Here is a 15,657-nt window from a genome sequence, read left to right on the forward strand (position 1 = left end):
TTTTAAGTTGGTGTTTTGATCCGTGGAAAACTGTATATTATTATACATCCTTGATATGAACTGTGTTAAGGTTCTGTAAAGATTGGTCCTGTGTATATGGAAGGTGCTCTAGCCTCCCATATTCTTAAGAATACAAACTTTCAAATCAATCAGCATTGTTTCCTGCAGAAGCATGATCGGAAAACTAAAAAATTATGGTTTCTCTGGCCACAAGCTGTAACTAAGGTAAGTGTTAATTATTCCCTCCTTTTGTAAATCATTTTCCTTTAAGATGTTAGGTGCGTACATGTTAGCATTTTCAAGGTCTAGCACTGTAATAAACATTTATTTCAGTTGTCTGGCACTTAAAAAATATATTTATCAATTGTCTAGCACTGAAATAAATATATTTATTCGTTGTCTGGCACTGAAAAAAAATATATTTATTAGTTGTCTGGCACTGTAATAAATATATGTATTAGTTGTCTGGCACTGAAATAAATATATTTATTAGTTGTCTGGCACTGAAATAAATATATTTATTCGTTGTTCGGCACTGTAATAAATATATTTATTCGTTGTCTGGCACTGTAATAAATATATTTCGTTGTCTGGCACTTAAATAAATATATTTATTAGTTGTCTGGCACTGTAATAAATATATTATTAGTTGTCTGGGACTGTACAAATATATTTATCAGTTGTCTAGCACTACAATAAATATATTTACCAGTTGCCTAGCACTATAAAAAATATATTTATCAATTGTCGAGCACTTTAATAAATATATTTATCAGTTCTCTAGCACTATAATAGATATATTTATCAGTTGTCTAGCACTACAATAAATATATTTTACAGTTGTCTAGCACTACAATAGATATATTTATCAGTTGTCTAGCACTATAATAGATATATTTATCAGTTGTCTAGCAACTAAAATACATGTATTTATAATTTGTCTAGCACTATAATAGATATATTTATCAGTTGTCTAGCAAGTCTAGCACTATAATAGATATATTTAACAGTTGTCTAGCACTACAATAGATATATTTAACAGTTGTCTAGCACTATAATAAATATATTTATCAGTTGTCTAGCACTATAATGAATATATTTATCAGTTTTCTAGCACTACAATAAATGTATTTATCAGTTGTCTAGCACTACAATAAATATTTTTATCAGTTTTCTAGCACTACAATAAATGTATTTATCAGTTGTCTAGCAATATAATAAATATATTTATCAATCGTCTAGCACTACAATAAATATTTTTATCAGTTGTCTAGCACTACAATAATTATATTTATCAGTTGTCTAGCACTACAATAGATATATTTAACAGTTGTCTAGCACTATAATGAATATATTTATCAGTTTTCTAGCACTACAATAAATGTATTTATCAGTTGTCTAGTACTACAATTAGATATATTTAACAGTTGTCTAGCACTTTCATAAATATATTTATCAGTTGTCTAGCACTATAATAAATATATTTATCAGTTGTCTAGCACTACAATAAATGTATTTATCAGTTTTCTAGCACTGTAATAAATGTATGTATCAGTTGTCTAGCACTACGATAAATATATTTATCAGTTGTCTAGCACTACAATAGATATATTTATCAGTTGTCTAGCACTATAATAGATATATTTAACAGTTGTCTAGCACTATAATGAATATATTTATCAGTTGTCTAGTACTACAATTAGATATATTTAACAGTTGTCTAGCACTATAATAAATATATTTATCAGTTGTCTAGCACTACAATAGATATATTTATCAGTTGTCTAGCACTACAATAGATATATTTAACAGTTGTCTAGCACTACAATAGATATATTTAACAGTTGTCTAGCACTATAATAAATATATTTATCAATCGTCTAGCACTACAATAGATATATTTATCAGTTGTCTAGCACTACAATAGATATATTTAACAGTTGTCTAGCACTACAATAGATATATTTAACAGTTGTCTAGCACTATAATAAATATATTTATCAATCGTCTAGCACTACAATAAATATTTTTATCAGTTGTCTAGCACTACAATAAATATATTTATCAGTTGTCTAGCACTACAATAGATATATTTAACAGTTGTCTAGCACTACAATTAGATATATTTAACAGTTGTCTAGCACCATAATAGATATATTTAACAGTTGTCTAGCACTATAATAGATATATTTAACAGTTGTCTAGCACTACAATTAGATATTTTTATCAGTTGTCTAGCACTACAATTAGATATATTTAACAGTTGTCTAGCACTATAATAGATATATTTAACAGTTGTCTATTACTATAATAAATATATTTATCAGTTGTCTAGTACTACAATTAGATATATTTAACAGTTGTCTAGCACTATAATAAATATATTTATCAATCGTCTAGCACTAATCCGTGACCTGAAGCTGAACCCTGGTTACGGTCAGAGTATTCTTCATCCTGAAACCTTACCTCTAGCCCCCTGTCAGAGCTATAAAGAAAACCAACAGGTATGAATTACAGGGTGCCCTACACTATATTGGATAAAATACGCGCTCATCAACGTTTAGAAATATTTACAGGGTGTTCCACTAAATGTGGGAATTTAGAGACAATTTGAATATCGTCGTTTATTTTCGATAATTGATAAATGACTTAAAGTGCAAAAAAAGATGACTGTTAATTGATAAATGACAAAGTGCATAAAAACGTCTCATGACCTTTCCTAAATGTGGTCTACATTCGTTTTATCTTTAAAATTGACGGAGATATTAAACATTTCAACTGTTTTGTTCAATTTTAATTAACTGGAACCTGGTAAAATTTTCTGATATCTCTCTCAATTTTGAAAGTGAAAAAATGGTAGACCACATATTGAAAATCCCGAGACTAGTTGTTTTAAATGTTTAAACTGTGATACCAAAAAATCATATTTACGAAATAATCCCGCTTGGAACAAAGACGATATAGAAGTCGTCATTTAATTCCCATGTTTATTGGAACACCCTGTGTCTCTATCATAATAATATCGTAGATCTTTCAAACTGTTTTTGTTACACAAATAGACACAATTTAGAATTCAGGGGCATACACACAATTTAGAATTCAGGGGCATACACACAATTTAGAATTCAGGGGAATACACACAATTTAGAATTCAGAGGCATACACACAATTTAGAATTCAGGGGAATACACACAATTTAGAATTCAGGGGCATACACACAATTTAGAATTCAGGGGCATACACCCAATTTAGAATTCAGGGGCATACACACAATTTAGAATTCAGGGGAATACACACAATTTAGAATTCAGGGGAATACACACAATTTAGAATTCAGGGGCATACACACAATTTAGAATTCAGGGGCATACACACAATTTAGAATTCAGGGGCATACACACAAAATTTAGAATTCAGGGGCATACACACAATTTATCTTTCCCACCAGTGTGCAGGGGAGGCAGCAAATATTAGGGGATTTAATTGGGTGAATATATGAAAGGATGGTGTTTTTAATCAAAAATTTAGAATTTTCTGAGAAAATAAAATAAATTCTTTTTCATTTTCGTTTAATATTTATAATCTATTCTTTTCAGAAAATTTTGCGCTTGGATTGATAAATCATTGAAATCAAAGAGAGAAAACAAATCGGATTACAAATTTTTTTTATTTTTTAATCATAAATTGAGATAGAAAATATGATTTGATGTTTGATGTTTAGATGTTAACGGAAAAAGCAGTTCCTGTCAGCTGGCCGGTTAAATGTGGAGAACCGATTCGTCTGCCACCTTGTGGACATTTTAAGCAACCAAGGTTAGACATTTTTCCTCTTTACGGACATTTTAAACAACCAAGTTTAGACATTTCTCATCTTTACGGACATTTTGAATATGGTTAGACATTTTTTCTCTTTGGACATTTTAAAACCCAAGGATAGACGTTTTTCATATCTGCGGACATTTTATGCAACTAATGTCAGAATTTTGTATACTTCTCTACACTAAACCCCTGACCCTCTTGCGACCATTATTTAATTCAAAAAAAGGCATTTATTATTTACTTTTTTTTGGAAATTTTTTACTCAATACCTCGTCGTTGGGACATTTCATAGGAAGACATTTCATAGAACATTTTATAGATTGGACATTTCATAGATTGTACATTTCATAGACAGACATTTCATAGACAGACATTTCATAGACGGACATTTCATAAATATGACATTTCCTAGATTAGACATTTCATAGACAGAGAAGATTTTCCGTAGACAGAGGAAAATTTTTATTAACGAAATAATACTAATGATACTAATGATAATATAAATGTTTAGAAGTCAGATGTCCAACAACAGCAGCGGTGGAACAGCAGAGGGAGGAACTCCTAAACTATTGAGAAGACAGAGAACTTTAGGCCGAAGAAGTATCTCCTCTACTCCTCAGCAAACCTCTCAGAACAATACTCTACGGAAGAAGAGAACAAGTCTAACTGGAACTGAAAATATAAGGTTTTAATCTTTAATATTATTTGGGGTTTAAGGTTGCTGTTATAAAAAAGCATTTTAGTTTCATGAGTTAATATTTCATTTTACATCAAATTTAGTTCTAAACATGTACTGCAACTCTTTATTAGAGCTTTAATCTTGTCTTTTTTTTTCTCTTGGTTGGTATCTTACCTTTTTTCTAAGATTTTGTTCTTGACACATCTTTTGCTAAATTTTTAATTTTGCTTTTATTTACATTGATATCAACTCGATTTGACTTTCTTCTGAATTTGCTAGTTTCACTTTATATTATTCCTTCCATAAGTTTGCAATATTTAAGAATTTTTAATTTTTAGGAGTGTTAGTGGACCTTCCTTAACTGGTTTCATTGTTGGCCGGGTTGACTCCCCCCGACGAGAGGCAGGTGGTGGACGGATAGAGTCTCCTCGTCATGAACCTGGAGGACGAGTTGAGTCACCCCTAGTAGAGGCTGGGGGGCGTGTTGAGTCTCCACGTGTTGATTTCTCCCGACTAGTCAGAACAGAGTCTCTGCTCAGTGATGCCTTGTCTTTCTACTCAATTGATGGAGATTCCAGGAAAATAGCATAATTTAAATATATATTTTTTTACGCCCTCAGGGTGCAAAAGACAAACAGATTATTATTTTACTTCTTTAATTATAGTGGGGTTTTTTATGCATTCCTCCGAATGAAATTTTTAAAGCTTTATTTCAAAGGAAAATTTTGAGAAATCCAAAGAAACCTATTTTTAAAATTTAATTTCAAAAAATGTTATTTTTGTAGACCTGTGGTTGGATCCCCAGTTTCACCTCGATCTAGCCTTGGCCCAAACTCCATGCAAACTGAGGCTGAATCTGTAAGATCTACCAGCACCCTGAGGGACTCCACACAGAATTTTGAGGATCTTGATGATGGTTCTGAAGCTACCCTATCAAGATCTGTGTCTTCTACGTCCTTTATGTCAGCCATATCGGAGCAGGATGTCAACCTGCTTCAGGAACAGGATGAAGATTTTGGATTGGTGAATCTTAGTATCCAGGAAAGAGCAGATAAAAATTTAGTTTTTGGTCTAATTTTGACAATGAATTTATCTATTATAACACCTGAGAGGACCAAACTATTGTGTTGGATATCTCAGTAAGCCTTTGTATAATTTATACATCAGTATTCTGCTGCTATGCAGGCTAAGTCTAGGAATTCTAGGCTTGACTATAGAATATTCAATGAATTTATCTATTATAACTCCTGAGGGGACCAAACTATTGTGTTGGATATCTCAGTAAGCCTTTGTATAATTTATACATCAGTATTCTGCTGCTATGCAGGCTAAGTCTAGGAATTCTAGGCTTGACTATAGAATATTCAACACAAAAAGTTTGCCTTTTGGTCACATTTTGTTATATTTGGTAAGACAGACCAGCATAAAAACAATTTGGAAAAAAGGTCCCGTTCTATCATTTAGGTTACTTTTGTACAATATACATGCTGGTTTTTTTTCTATTAAATTATGTATGGCATGACTAATAATACTTTTGATAGGACATCATAAATGTATTTTAGACACCAAATCAAATATTTAATCTTTCATGCTATAATAATCATTAATGACATAAAACTAAAAAATATGAATATGTTTGCCCACTGCCCAGAACAAATCTTTTTTGGTTAAATATTTGCTTTCTATTTTAAAATATGGCATTTTTCCATTTTCCCATCTACTTCTTTTGTGTGTCATTTTATGGAATTTTTAATTTGATAAATTTCATTTCCTCCTTGAACAATTTTAATTATTATGCTCGACTTCTTTCTAAAATGTAAAAATTTCACTTTTACCAATTTGATAAATATCTGCTTATCCTATAGGTTAACAAGCCTATCACAGAGTCCCCTCTTCTCTTGTCTAGCTACCTAACCCATTTGACCCAGCTCCGCTGTAAGAATATTGACCTCAAGCTTAACACAGCTACCAGTGTTAAACAGAGACCTCTCTCAGATCTCACATGTCCCATTCTTGAGACCTTGCCCTGCTACGAGATGATGTTCGAGGGATTCAGTTGCATAAAGATGTTTGACAAGGACGGAGAGGAGTGTTTAGCAAACAAACCAATTCCAACACCATCCCATCCTCAAGGATTTACTTGGGGGGAGGACATGTTTAGCTTAGAAGATCTTGATCCTGAGACCCCAAGTGACAAAGAAACTTTACTGCAAACCTTATCAGATATGAACACTAGTAAAAGTACCATTATCATACAGTTTAGGGACTCTGTTGATATTGTCACATCTCCAATAATGCTGGAGTCTCTACAAAGGTGTGTGGAGTCTTTAACTCCTACTTTTCAACTACTGCATCCCTTGGCTGTTATTAATCATCTACATGCAGCCTCCCTAGATAGAGTAGAGGAGAAAAATACTTTGAAGAAAGAAAAAAGTTTAGATTTACAGGATAAGATAATTTCAAGTGACATCAAGATTACAGACAAGAATAAGCTGAACCTTCCATTTCAGTCTGTTTCAAGAACTTTTGAGAAAAGTGTTGCATCCTCTGTTCAAGGATCATTGATTCTACCAAAGATTAATATTATGGTTCTTCAGGCATCTGTAGTTGAAGACAGCTGCGCATTTTCAGCTTTGGATCAGATCAAGGATATTACATGTGTATCCTTCCTTGCTTTGGGAATTAAAGAAGCAAGCTTTAAGTTTCACAAAACTTCTCAGTCAAAGAAAATTGTCCAAGTTTTGACTCAAAATGACAAGATGCCAAGTGGCAAGAAGAGAAAATCTAAGCTAAAGAGAATTGCTCAGCTTCCTGTTGGAAACATTGCATTTGAATCTTCAGAAACACAACTTGAGGAGATTGTGATGGTAGGGTCAGTTAGTAAAATTCATGCTCAACTCAGAAGACTGAAAAATGATAGTTCTTTGCTAAAGGATGCTGCAATCACTGCAATACCTGATCATAAGTCAAAAGTGTTCTTTGAATACCATGATGTTCCTCTACTGAGCAATTTTGAAAGTGTGCTCGAGTCAAAGGCAGAGGATGAAGATGTTGATTCTAAAGGGGATAATGTTCATCCCTTGGGTTTCAATATGTGTGAGACAGGGTTAGAGGGAGTAAAGATTAGTATTTCAAAGAAATCAAGCAACAAAGATAAGGAGCTGAAAGATTTTGAAGATTCAGAAAAAGTTCATGAAGAAAATGAAATTCTTCAGTCATGCAGTAATGTTACTTTAGCAGACACTATTGATCTTGGGGAGAACAATGAAATGAGCCAAAAGGAGCTAATAGAAAATATTTTGATTGATATTGAGAAAAAAGATGACCATGAAGTTCAAATGGAGTATGATCAGAAAGCTGAGATTCAAGAGAAAGAACTCAATAAGGATAAATACCAGGGGAAAAAGTCAAAGGCTTCAGCCTCATTAAAGTTTCAAACTGTTTGGTTCAACTTTGCTGCCCCTCCAAAAACTCCTATTTCTAAAAAGATAGACTTCACAAAACTGGACTGGAATTTATTAAGCACTGGAAGTCCAGCCATTGATGCATGGCTGAACCCTATTAACAGGGTACAGAATGCAACCTCGAGTGTCATCAACTCTTACAACTCAAGAGTTGGAGCCATCATTGCTTCAGTAATGACAGAAGCTCTTGAAGCACGGGAACTTCATTTTGCCAAATCAAGCAAGTATGAGATTCTTACTGCACTTGCCAAGACACTGAAAGAAGACCCATCTTGCCAACTGTGTTGTGTTATGCTCAGATATGTAAAGAAGAAAGGTCTAAACGAGATTGAATCAAACCTAGACCCTAAGATTATTCCACCTCTTACCCACCTAAGGCAAGGCATTGTAGTTCTGTCTAGACAATGGAAAAATGTGATCTATACTCCAATTCTTATAGAGTATAATCTAAAGACAAGTGGGATGAAAAATTTGTATAGAAATGATGCTACTTTGGAGGTATCTGAAGAACTTGATGACACAAGTGATGAAGAGGAGGGTTTTTCAGACCTTGAGATGGATGAAGATAACCCACTATTAAAAACTCCTTTCAACAAAGGAAAATATTTTCAAGAGGGTTCCATTATTTCAAACTTGTCTTATTTTAAACCCAAAGGATATCGATCACCTGGTCAGAGGAGTCCAAATTCAGATGACATGTTGTTTCTTTTAGAAAATGGAGAAAAGGACCGGAAAAGTACAATACTTGGAGGTTCAATTTACAGTGATGATTCCTTAGCTTTAAAGTCAGCTAAAAGTGACAAAGCAATGTCAGGGCCATCATCTCCAGTTATGAAAGCAAAGCTTTGTAAAACAATGGAGGATGGGGAAGATCTGTACCACTGGATGAAACGGCAGCAGTATATTCAAGATTCTAATACAGAAGGAGTTGATACTTTAAATGATATCATTGTGATGGAAAAATGTGTAAAGATCCAAGTTGAGGAAGACCCAAATCCAAAAGACATTGTAGCTACACAACCTCCACCCCCAAATGGAGTTGGTAATGCATTTTTGGACTCTCACATAATTTTTGAACCACTGCTTTCTAGCCTAGGATTGATGCCACAACAAATCACCAATCTCTCCCTTAAAAATCTTGGCTCCCAAATAATTGTTTGTGGAGGTGTGGACACGTTTGAAATATCTCTTGTAGAATCTGAGTTTGGGAAGGATGGAAAAGATGTGATGAGAGGAAAGTCAAAACTTGAAAAACTAAGCCTGGATTCAGATAACCTACATGCTTTTGTTTGTAAAAAAGTTGCCTTGAGTGTAGATTTGAAAAAGGTGACTGATATTTTGAAAGGGGAAAAAGAAACTAAGGAAAAAGTTCTTCCCCTTTATGTCTCAAGAAATCAACTTAAAAGGCATACAAGCAGCTTTGCTAATTTTACCATTGAAATTGGTTTCATATCTCAAAAAGTAAATATGCCGCTGCTTCGTCTGGTTAATCAGATTGTTACGATGCATCTTAATGCCAAGGAGACAAATGAAGTTCTCAGAGAGAAAAAACAAAGTGTTAACAGGACTGAAACATTTCGAAAGCATAAGAAGCAGAATAGTTCTGGTAGTTCTGCTAGTGAAGTTGGATCAGTTTTGGTTCGACCAGAAGAACTTTCCTTGAAGGGCTCATCAGTGAATTTGCCTAGCCAGCAGGTTCCAATAATTCAGTATCCAGCATCACTTAGTACCCCAAGTCCCTCAGCTACTTTAAAGTCTGCTCTCAAATCCAGACCTAAAAGTTTTGCATCAAAGTTCAGACCAAACAGTAGATTGGGAATGGGAGGTTATGCCAGCTTAGGGGAATCCCCATTACAAGAGCCTCATGATGCATTCATATTTTCTGGTCACCCTCTCGAGAAAATAGCAGAGGAGCAAATCACTAAATGTTGGAAAACTATTTATCATCTTCTAGAATTATATGCCACATTGCCAGAGACCAAATTCATCAGCCAAAGAGCCTCAATTACTCATCTTTCAAATACAGATATTTCTCTTTTGCAAAGATCCAGGCTTAAATATGCCCAGATGATGTCTGCAGATCAAATGAAGTCTACAGATCCTTTAAAAACTCCAGAGACTGACAAGGACTCTCCCAAGATTTTGTCTCCAGTAAAAAAAGAAGTTTCTTTTGCTAAGCCCGAGTTCACTCCCAAAGAGCACATACCATTGATTGTAATAGGAGAGGCTAGAATCAATAAAGTTTATTTAATGGCTTCACTTAGTGGTTTAAAGCTAGAAGGAGAAATAACTAACTTTTCTTCATCAGTAAGTTACAAGGAGAGAACAAGAGGTGTTCAGAAAGGTGTCATTGTAGATGCTCAGGTTAATGGAAAAGTTGATGAAACCACTATTGCACTTCTGGAAGGTACTCCTTCACATCAGCAAACAGTTGTGCATTTATCAGTACAATCATCTGAAGTCAGTTACAAAACTCATATTGCTAAGAAGGATAAAAATGACTGCTCCCTTACTGTAGGACCTGTTCATGTCAAGATTCCCCAGCACCCAGTAACGTTGCATGGTATCATGGCCCGAAGCTCTAAGCAATTAACAAACACATTAAAGGAGTTTAAAGGAACCAGAATTCTGTACAAAGGAAAAACAACTGTCATAGAAGACCATGAAATTCCACATGGCTCTCCCATGGAAAATTCAAAAACTGCACACACAGAGAATCAATCAGCTGAAGATCAGTCTCAGCTTCTTAAGCCATTGGTTATGTCTTTTTACTTGCAGGTTGTAAGTTTTGCAGTAAGTGCAGCTTTGCTTCCATCCCTGCAAGCTGAGTATAAGATGGAGAAAGTTGTTTCCAAGGGTATGACAGGCAGTAAAGCAAAATTTAATATAATCCTGCCTAAGCACACTTTAAGCTTTAATACCAAGCTTGAAAGTCAAGTAGAGAAAGATACAAATCTTCCTTCAGAAGCTTCTATTGACCTACCTAAAGTTCAGGTTGTAGCAGAATACATTCAGGATGAAATGGTAGGCTCTGGCCATGAAAATCAAAAAGCAGCTGATGGATCAATGTACAGCAAAGGTAATTACTTCAAAGCAGATGCTGAAATTGGAGAGTTAGATCATGGCCTAACTACTGACATGTTAAATCATTTGGTGTTTGTGCAGAAAGTATTTATGAAAGAAGTCAATGAAGTTGTGCAGAAATTGTCAGGAGGAGACATTCTTGTTCCAGTATGGACAGAATTTGGAGATGAATTTGAATTACATCATACTAGATCAACAAAACAGTTATTGTACACTGTATCCGTTAAGGTTAAAAGAATAACATTGACTGCCACAACACCATCAAACTCAGCTGTTAGATTTGAAACAGGAACTTCTGAACTGGTTATATCTAACAGAATTGCAAATGTCCAAGGTTCTAAATCAGGTTGCAATAAGATTTCTACCAAAGCCAAGATATTTCTCAAATTAGGATTGGGGCAGCTCATAAAAGATGTTATTTACCCTGAAGCTGAACCCCAGTTTCAGCAACATGCCTATTTTAAAACCACTATTCAGTTACGAAATGCTTTGGAAGATGAATCTATCACAGAAGAAGCATCTTCACTTCCAGAGAAAGAAGTCATTTTGATATCTTTGAACAGGCCTCTCATCTTCTTTCAGCCCATAGCAGTTGACAAAGCAATATTAGTCTGGCTTAGCTACAAAAATGCTTGGGAGTACTGGGCTGAACAGCGCTCAAGCCTCAATAAAGAAGTTCTTATTGCCACACAGCAAGTAATTGAAAGAGTACCAATAAGTCAATTAAAAGAACAAATTAGCTCCCAGCATATCGGAACTCTCTTCCTTCAATTAAATGTTAGTGACATTGGTGTGGCTATTCCAATGATGTCTGATCCCAATTCTAAGGATTTTGACTCCAAAGGAGCTATTGTTTGTACTGTGGAAACTACTAGCATTTCTGCATGTTCTGCTGAGTCAATGGTTAGTAAGGGAAAGTTTGAAGATTTGTGTATAAGATTTGCGGAAGACTTTAATCACACTTTGGATGATTGGAAGCCTGATAGATCAGATGATAACTTACTCAATCTGTGTACTGTGTCAGAAGGCTCCTATGAGGTCTGCAGTAGGACAGTTAAAGCAAAACATGAAGACAAAAATAAAACCAATAGCAATGCCAAATGGATACTAAATATTAAATGGCAAATGACAGGAGTTGATGTTAAAGTTGATACTGAGATTGGAAAGCATCTAAGTGCCTTAGGGCACACTTTGACAACTCTGACTGGAGAGGAAGAGGAAATAACTGAAGATTCATCTATCAGTGATGATTTTGATTCAGATATGATAATTGTGGATGAGTCTTATCCTCAAAAAAGACAGAGGACAATTCAAATTGAGAATTTACCAGAATTTGTATTTGACTCATCAATTGAACCTGCTCAAAGAGCTAAAAGAATGAGAGAAGAAATGATAGAGCAGTCAAAGATCATTGAAGATCTAAGAAAACTGGGTGCATCTGAACAGACAGTTGACATTGAACTTAAAAAATTGTCTGACATGGAGGCATTTGCATCTAAAGATTTTAGAAGAGACATAGTTCAAAAACTGAGACGACAAAGTGCAAGAACTCAAAGCATCAAAGAAAAATTTGGCTGGGGTGGAACAGCAAGCAATCCAGCCCTTCCTCCTCAAAGAGGGATTAGCATAAAGGGCAGGTCTCAATATATGTTATCTCCTAGCGATGAATCCTACTCTTTTGAAGAAAGTGTAAGAGCTAGACTTGAGCAGGAAAATGACATTCTGAAATCTGTTGATGATACAGAAGACATTGATGGAATTAATATTACTGTTCCCATCTTATCCTCCTCAGGAAGAGAAAGAAAAAAAGCCTTTTACAATACACAATGTGAAACTATTGAAGAAGATTCTTCATCACCAGGATCCCCACCATCATTTGCAGATGAAAGATTAAAGGGAACAGTCAGCCCCAAGCATCAGCAGTCTCTTCATCAAGAGAAAAAGGCTATCTCTGAGCCAAATGTAGATTATGTTTTTGATTTCAAAATCTTTATCAACTATGGAAAGTGCATACTACATACCAAGGTGGATGAGGACTCAAAAAAGCTTAGAAAAGAGAGAAGTTCGAGTAATTTCTATGAACATTCTGGAAGTCCACTTTCTCAAAGAAAGTTTGGTCTTGGACAGTTCTCAGAAAAAGAAAAAGGGAGATCAAAAGATAAGGCCAATATGTCTTTCAGTAGAGAAATAGCTACCATTTTCTACATTCCTGGTTTAGATGTAAAAGTTCATTACACATCTAAAACTGAGAGTGATTTTGATGCAAATCTTGGTCTAGAATTGCCATCTAGGGACAGTGAAGGCTCATTTCTCTCATTGTCAAAGAGAGCAATGAACAGAAAGGCTGTTCTTACTGCTTGGGTTACTCTTCAAAGTATTCCAGAAGAAACTGTTATAACTCCACTTATTTTAGAATTTTTGGAGCAAGCTTTGGAACCCATATCACAATTAGGGAAATCTGATAGTTTATTTGATAATGTAAATGAGTATGAAAACAGTTCTGATGGGGATGATGCACTACCATCTACTTTATCCTACCCTGTTGATGTGATTGTGTACTTCCACATGAAAAGCAACCAGTTCAGATTTTCCTGTCTGCCTGTATCAAGAGTAGAATGCATGCTCACACTTCCTTCTCTGGATTTAGTTTTTTCATCTAAGAGGTCAGATAATGACATTCTAGAGGAAAAAGATTCTTTTTTTGATATGAGAAGGGAATCTTCTTTTGCCAATGTTGAAGAAAAGAAAAAAGAGAACTCTGGTGTTGGGGGACTTAGTGTGACAGGATGCTTGGCTGACTTCTCAATACATGTTTTTCATCCATATGGAGGTGGAAGAAGAAAAAGGATGGATACAACAATGTCTCCTCCACCGTGTGAAGACAGAAAAGATTCTCTAAGTGTTAAGGTTGCATTTGTAAAATTTCACTTGTCTAGATCTAGGAAACTGGCTTTTGATAGAAGTAAAGAAGACCTGTTAAAGCCAACAAAACTGACAAAACAGAACAGTGACCCTGTTGGGAAAGCTTGTGTAAGATTCAGCACAATTGTTGACATTGGTAAGGCAACATTCAATTATGACATGAGAAGACTTACAGAAATCCTTGCTTTCCCCAAGGCTTGGTATCGCCGCACATTAGTAAGAAGGCTCTTCCTGGGAGAGCTGAAAACCACAAACATTTACTCTGATATTGATTCTCCTGCTGCTGATATGAATGATGGGATCAATATTCCAGGGATCAAAGTAGACCAGAGTCCTACTATTCCCCATGTCAACTTGTTAAATGCACGAAAGCAATCCATAGTTGCCTCTCAATCCAATACTCCAAATCTTAAAAGACCAAGTCTGAACATTATTCAAAGAAAGAAATCTGTTAATCCACTTGTTAAGCAGAATTCTCAGTCATGGGAAACCCTGGTTCTGTTTGCTGTCAAATTCAAAGAGCTAGAGGTTGGAATGAACATGGGAAATGTGATGGGAACAGTATGCTGGATTTCAAAGGATTTTACATCTGAAGGAAGATTGTCAATTGGTAGCTCTGGTCACAAGGACCTCTTCATTGGACTTGGTTTGAAGGGCTCAAGTTTGGAGGCAAAAGGAGGAATCATTGGTGGATGCATAAATCTTGGAAACATTGACACTTATATAAGAGTGCTGGAAGATTGTGGAAAAGAGCCAAAACACAAGGTTGGAGCTAAGTTAGATGCCATGGAAGTCAGGATTGATTACATGGGAACAAGTGTACTCATGAGTAGAGTCAGTCATTTAGAAGTCACTTTAGAAAATGAATGGCAAGTTGGATTGGATAGGCCCAATTGTGCCGAAGCAGGCAGTACTAGAAGAGCAATGGTCTTTGTTTTCGGAGATTTAAAATGGGATCAATTGCAAATGCTCATTAGTAAATCAACCACGGCTGATTTGATAAAGATTTACTATAAATTGGAAGAATTCTTTGTTCAACAGTTTAAATCCAGCAAAAGAGTATTGAGTATTTTAGAACCCTGGTCTGCTGGCAAAGGTATTGCTGGAGTAAAGCTTGGAAAGCGCTCATCTGGTAGTTTCCGCTCTGGTTCAAACCAAAGTGTTTCACATCACAGACATTGGCAACATGTTTTAGAAAGAGTTTCTGGTCTCAAAGTGAAGAATTTAGCTGTAAGACTACCTCCAGCAGGATCTATTGTAGGAGGTAGACTAGAACTCTCTGGCAAGCACATATCACTTGCTTGCTTCCATGGAATAAACTTCAAAGCAAAGTCTTGGGCTCTGTTTTCCATGAAAGAACCATTTATTTCTTTTAACAGCGAAGCTCAAGGAATTAACATGGATGGCTCAAAAGCAACAAGTGTAGAGCAAAAGATGGTGTTCTCACTTGGCATGGGAGAATCTCTGGCCCTAGCCCAACATGTTTCAATGGCAACAGTGTGCAAGATATCACGGAACTATATGTACTCACCACAGTTTAAGAGCTTGTCTGAATGGTTCTCCTATGCTTTTAAGAACAGCGATCTAGATCAAGTGGACCGGTTCCCAGTTCTAGCCACAGAGCACAAACCAATCCATAGGGACAAAGGTAATTAATGTTTTTCTATTTATTTGTTAAACATTTTTATC

At 35.2% G+C, this 15,657-nt stretch overlaps 1 protein-coding gene across 1 annotated transcript in view; it reads left to right on the forward strand.

The window, feature by feature from the left end:
- Positions 1 to 15,657, forward strand: part of LOC111701115 (uncharacterized protein KIAA1109) — a 63,068-nt gene that overhangs the window by 30,622 nt on the left and 16,789 nt on the right. The window contains exons 36-42 of the mRNA XM_023472268.1: positions 71 to 225; positions 2,361 to 2,504; positions 3,722 to 3,813; positions 4,331 to 4,504; positions 4,837 to 5,076; positions 5,284 to 5,539; positions 6,364 to 15,616. Coding sequence (XP_023328036.1) covers positions 71 to 225; positions 2,361 to 2,504; positions 3,722 to 3,813; positions 4,331 to 4,504; positions 4,837 to 5,076; positions 5,284 to 5,539; positions 6,364 to 15,616 — 10,314 coding nt within the window. The remainder of the gene's footprint in view (positions 1 to 70; positions 226 to 2,360; positions 2,505 to 3,721; positions 3,814 to 4,330; positions 4,505 to 4,836; positions 5,077 to 5,283; positions 5,540 to 6,363; positions 15,617 to 15,657) is intronic.

Source organism: Eurytemora carolleeae, unplaced genomic scaffold (genome assembly GCF_000591075.1).
Source record: "Eurytemora carolleeae unplaced genomic scaffold, Eaff_2.0 scaffold216, whole genome shotgun sequence".
Taxonomy (NCBI): domain Eukaryota; kingdom Metazoa; phylum Arthropoda; class Copepoda; order Calanoida; family Temoridae; genus Eurytemora; species Eurytemora carolleeae.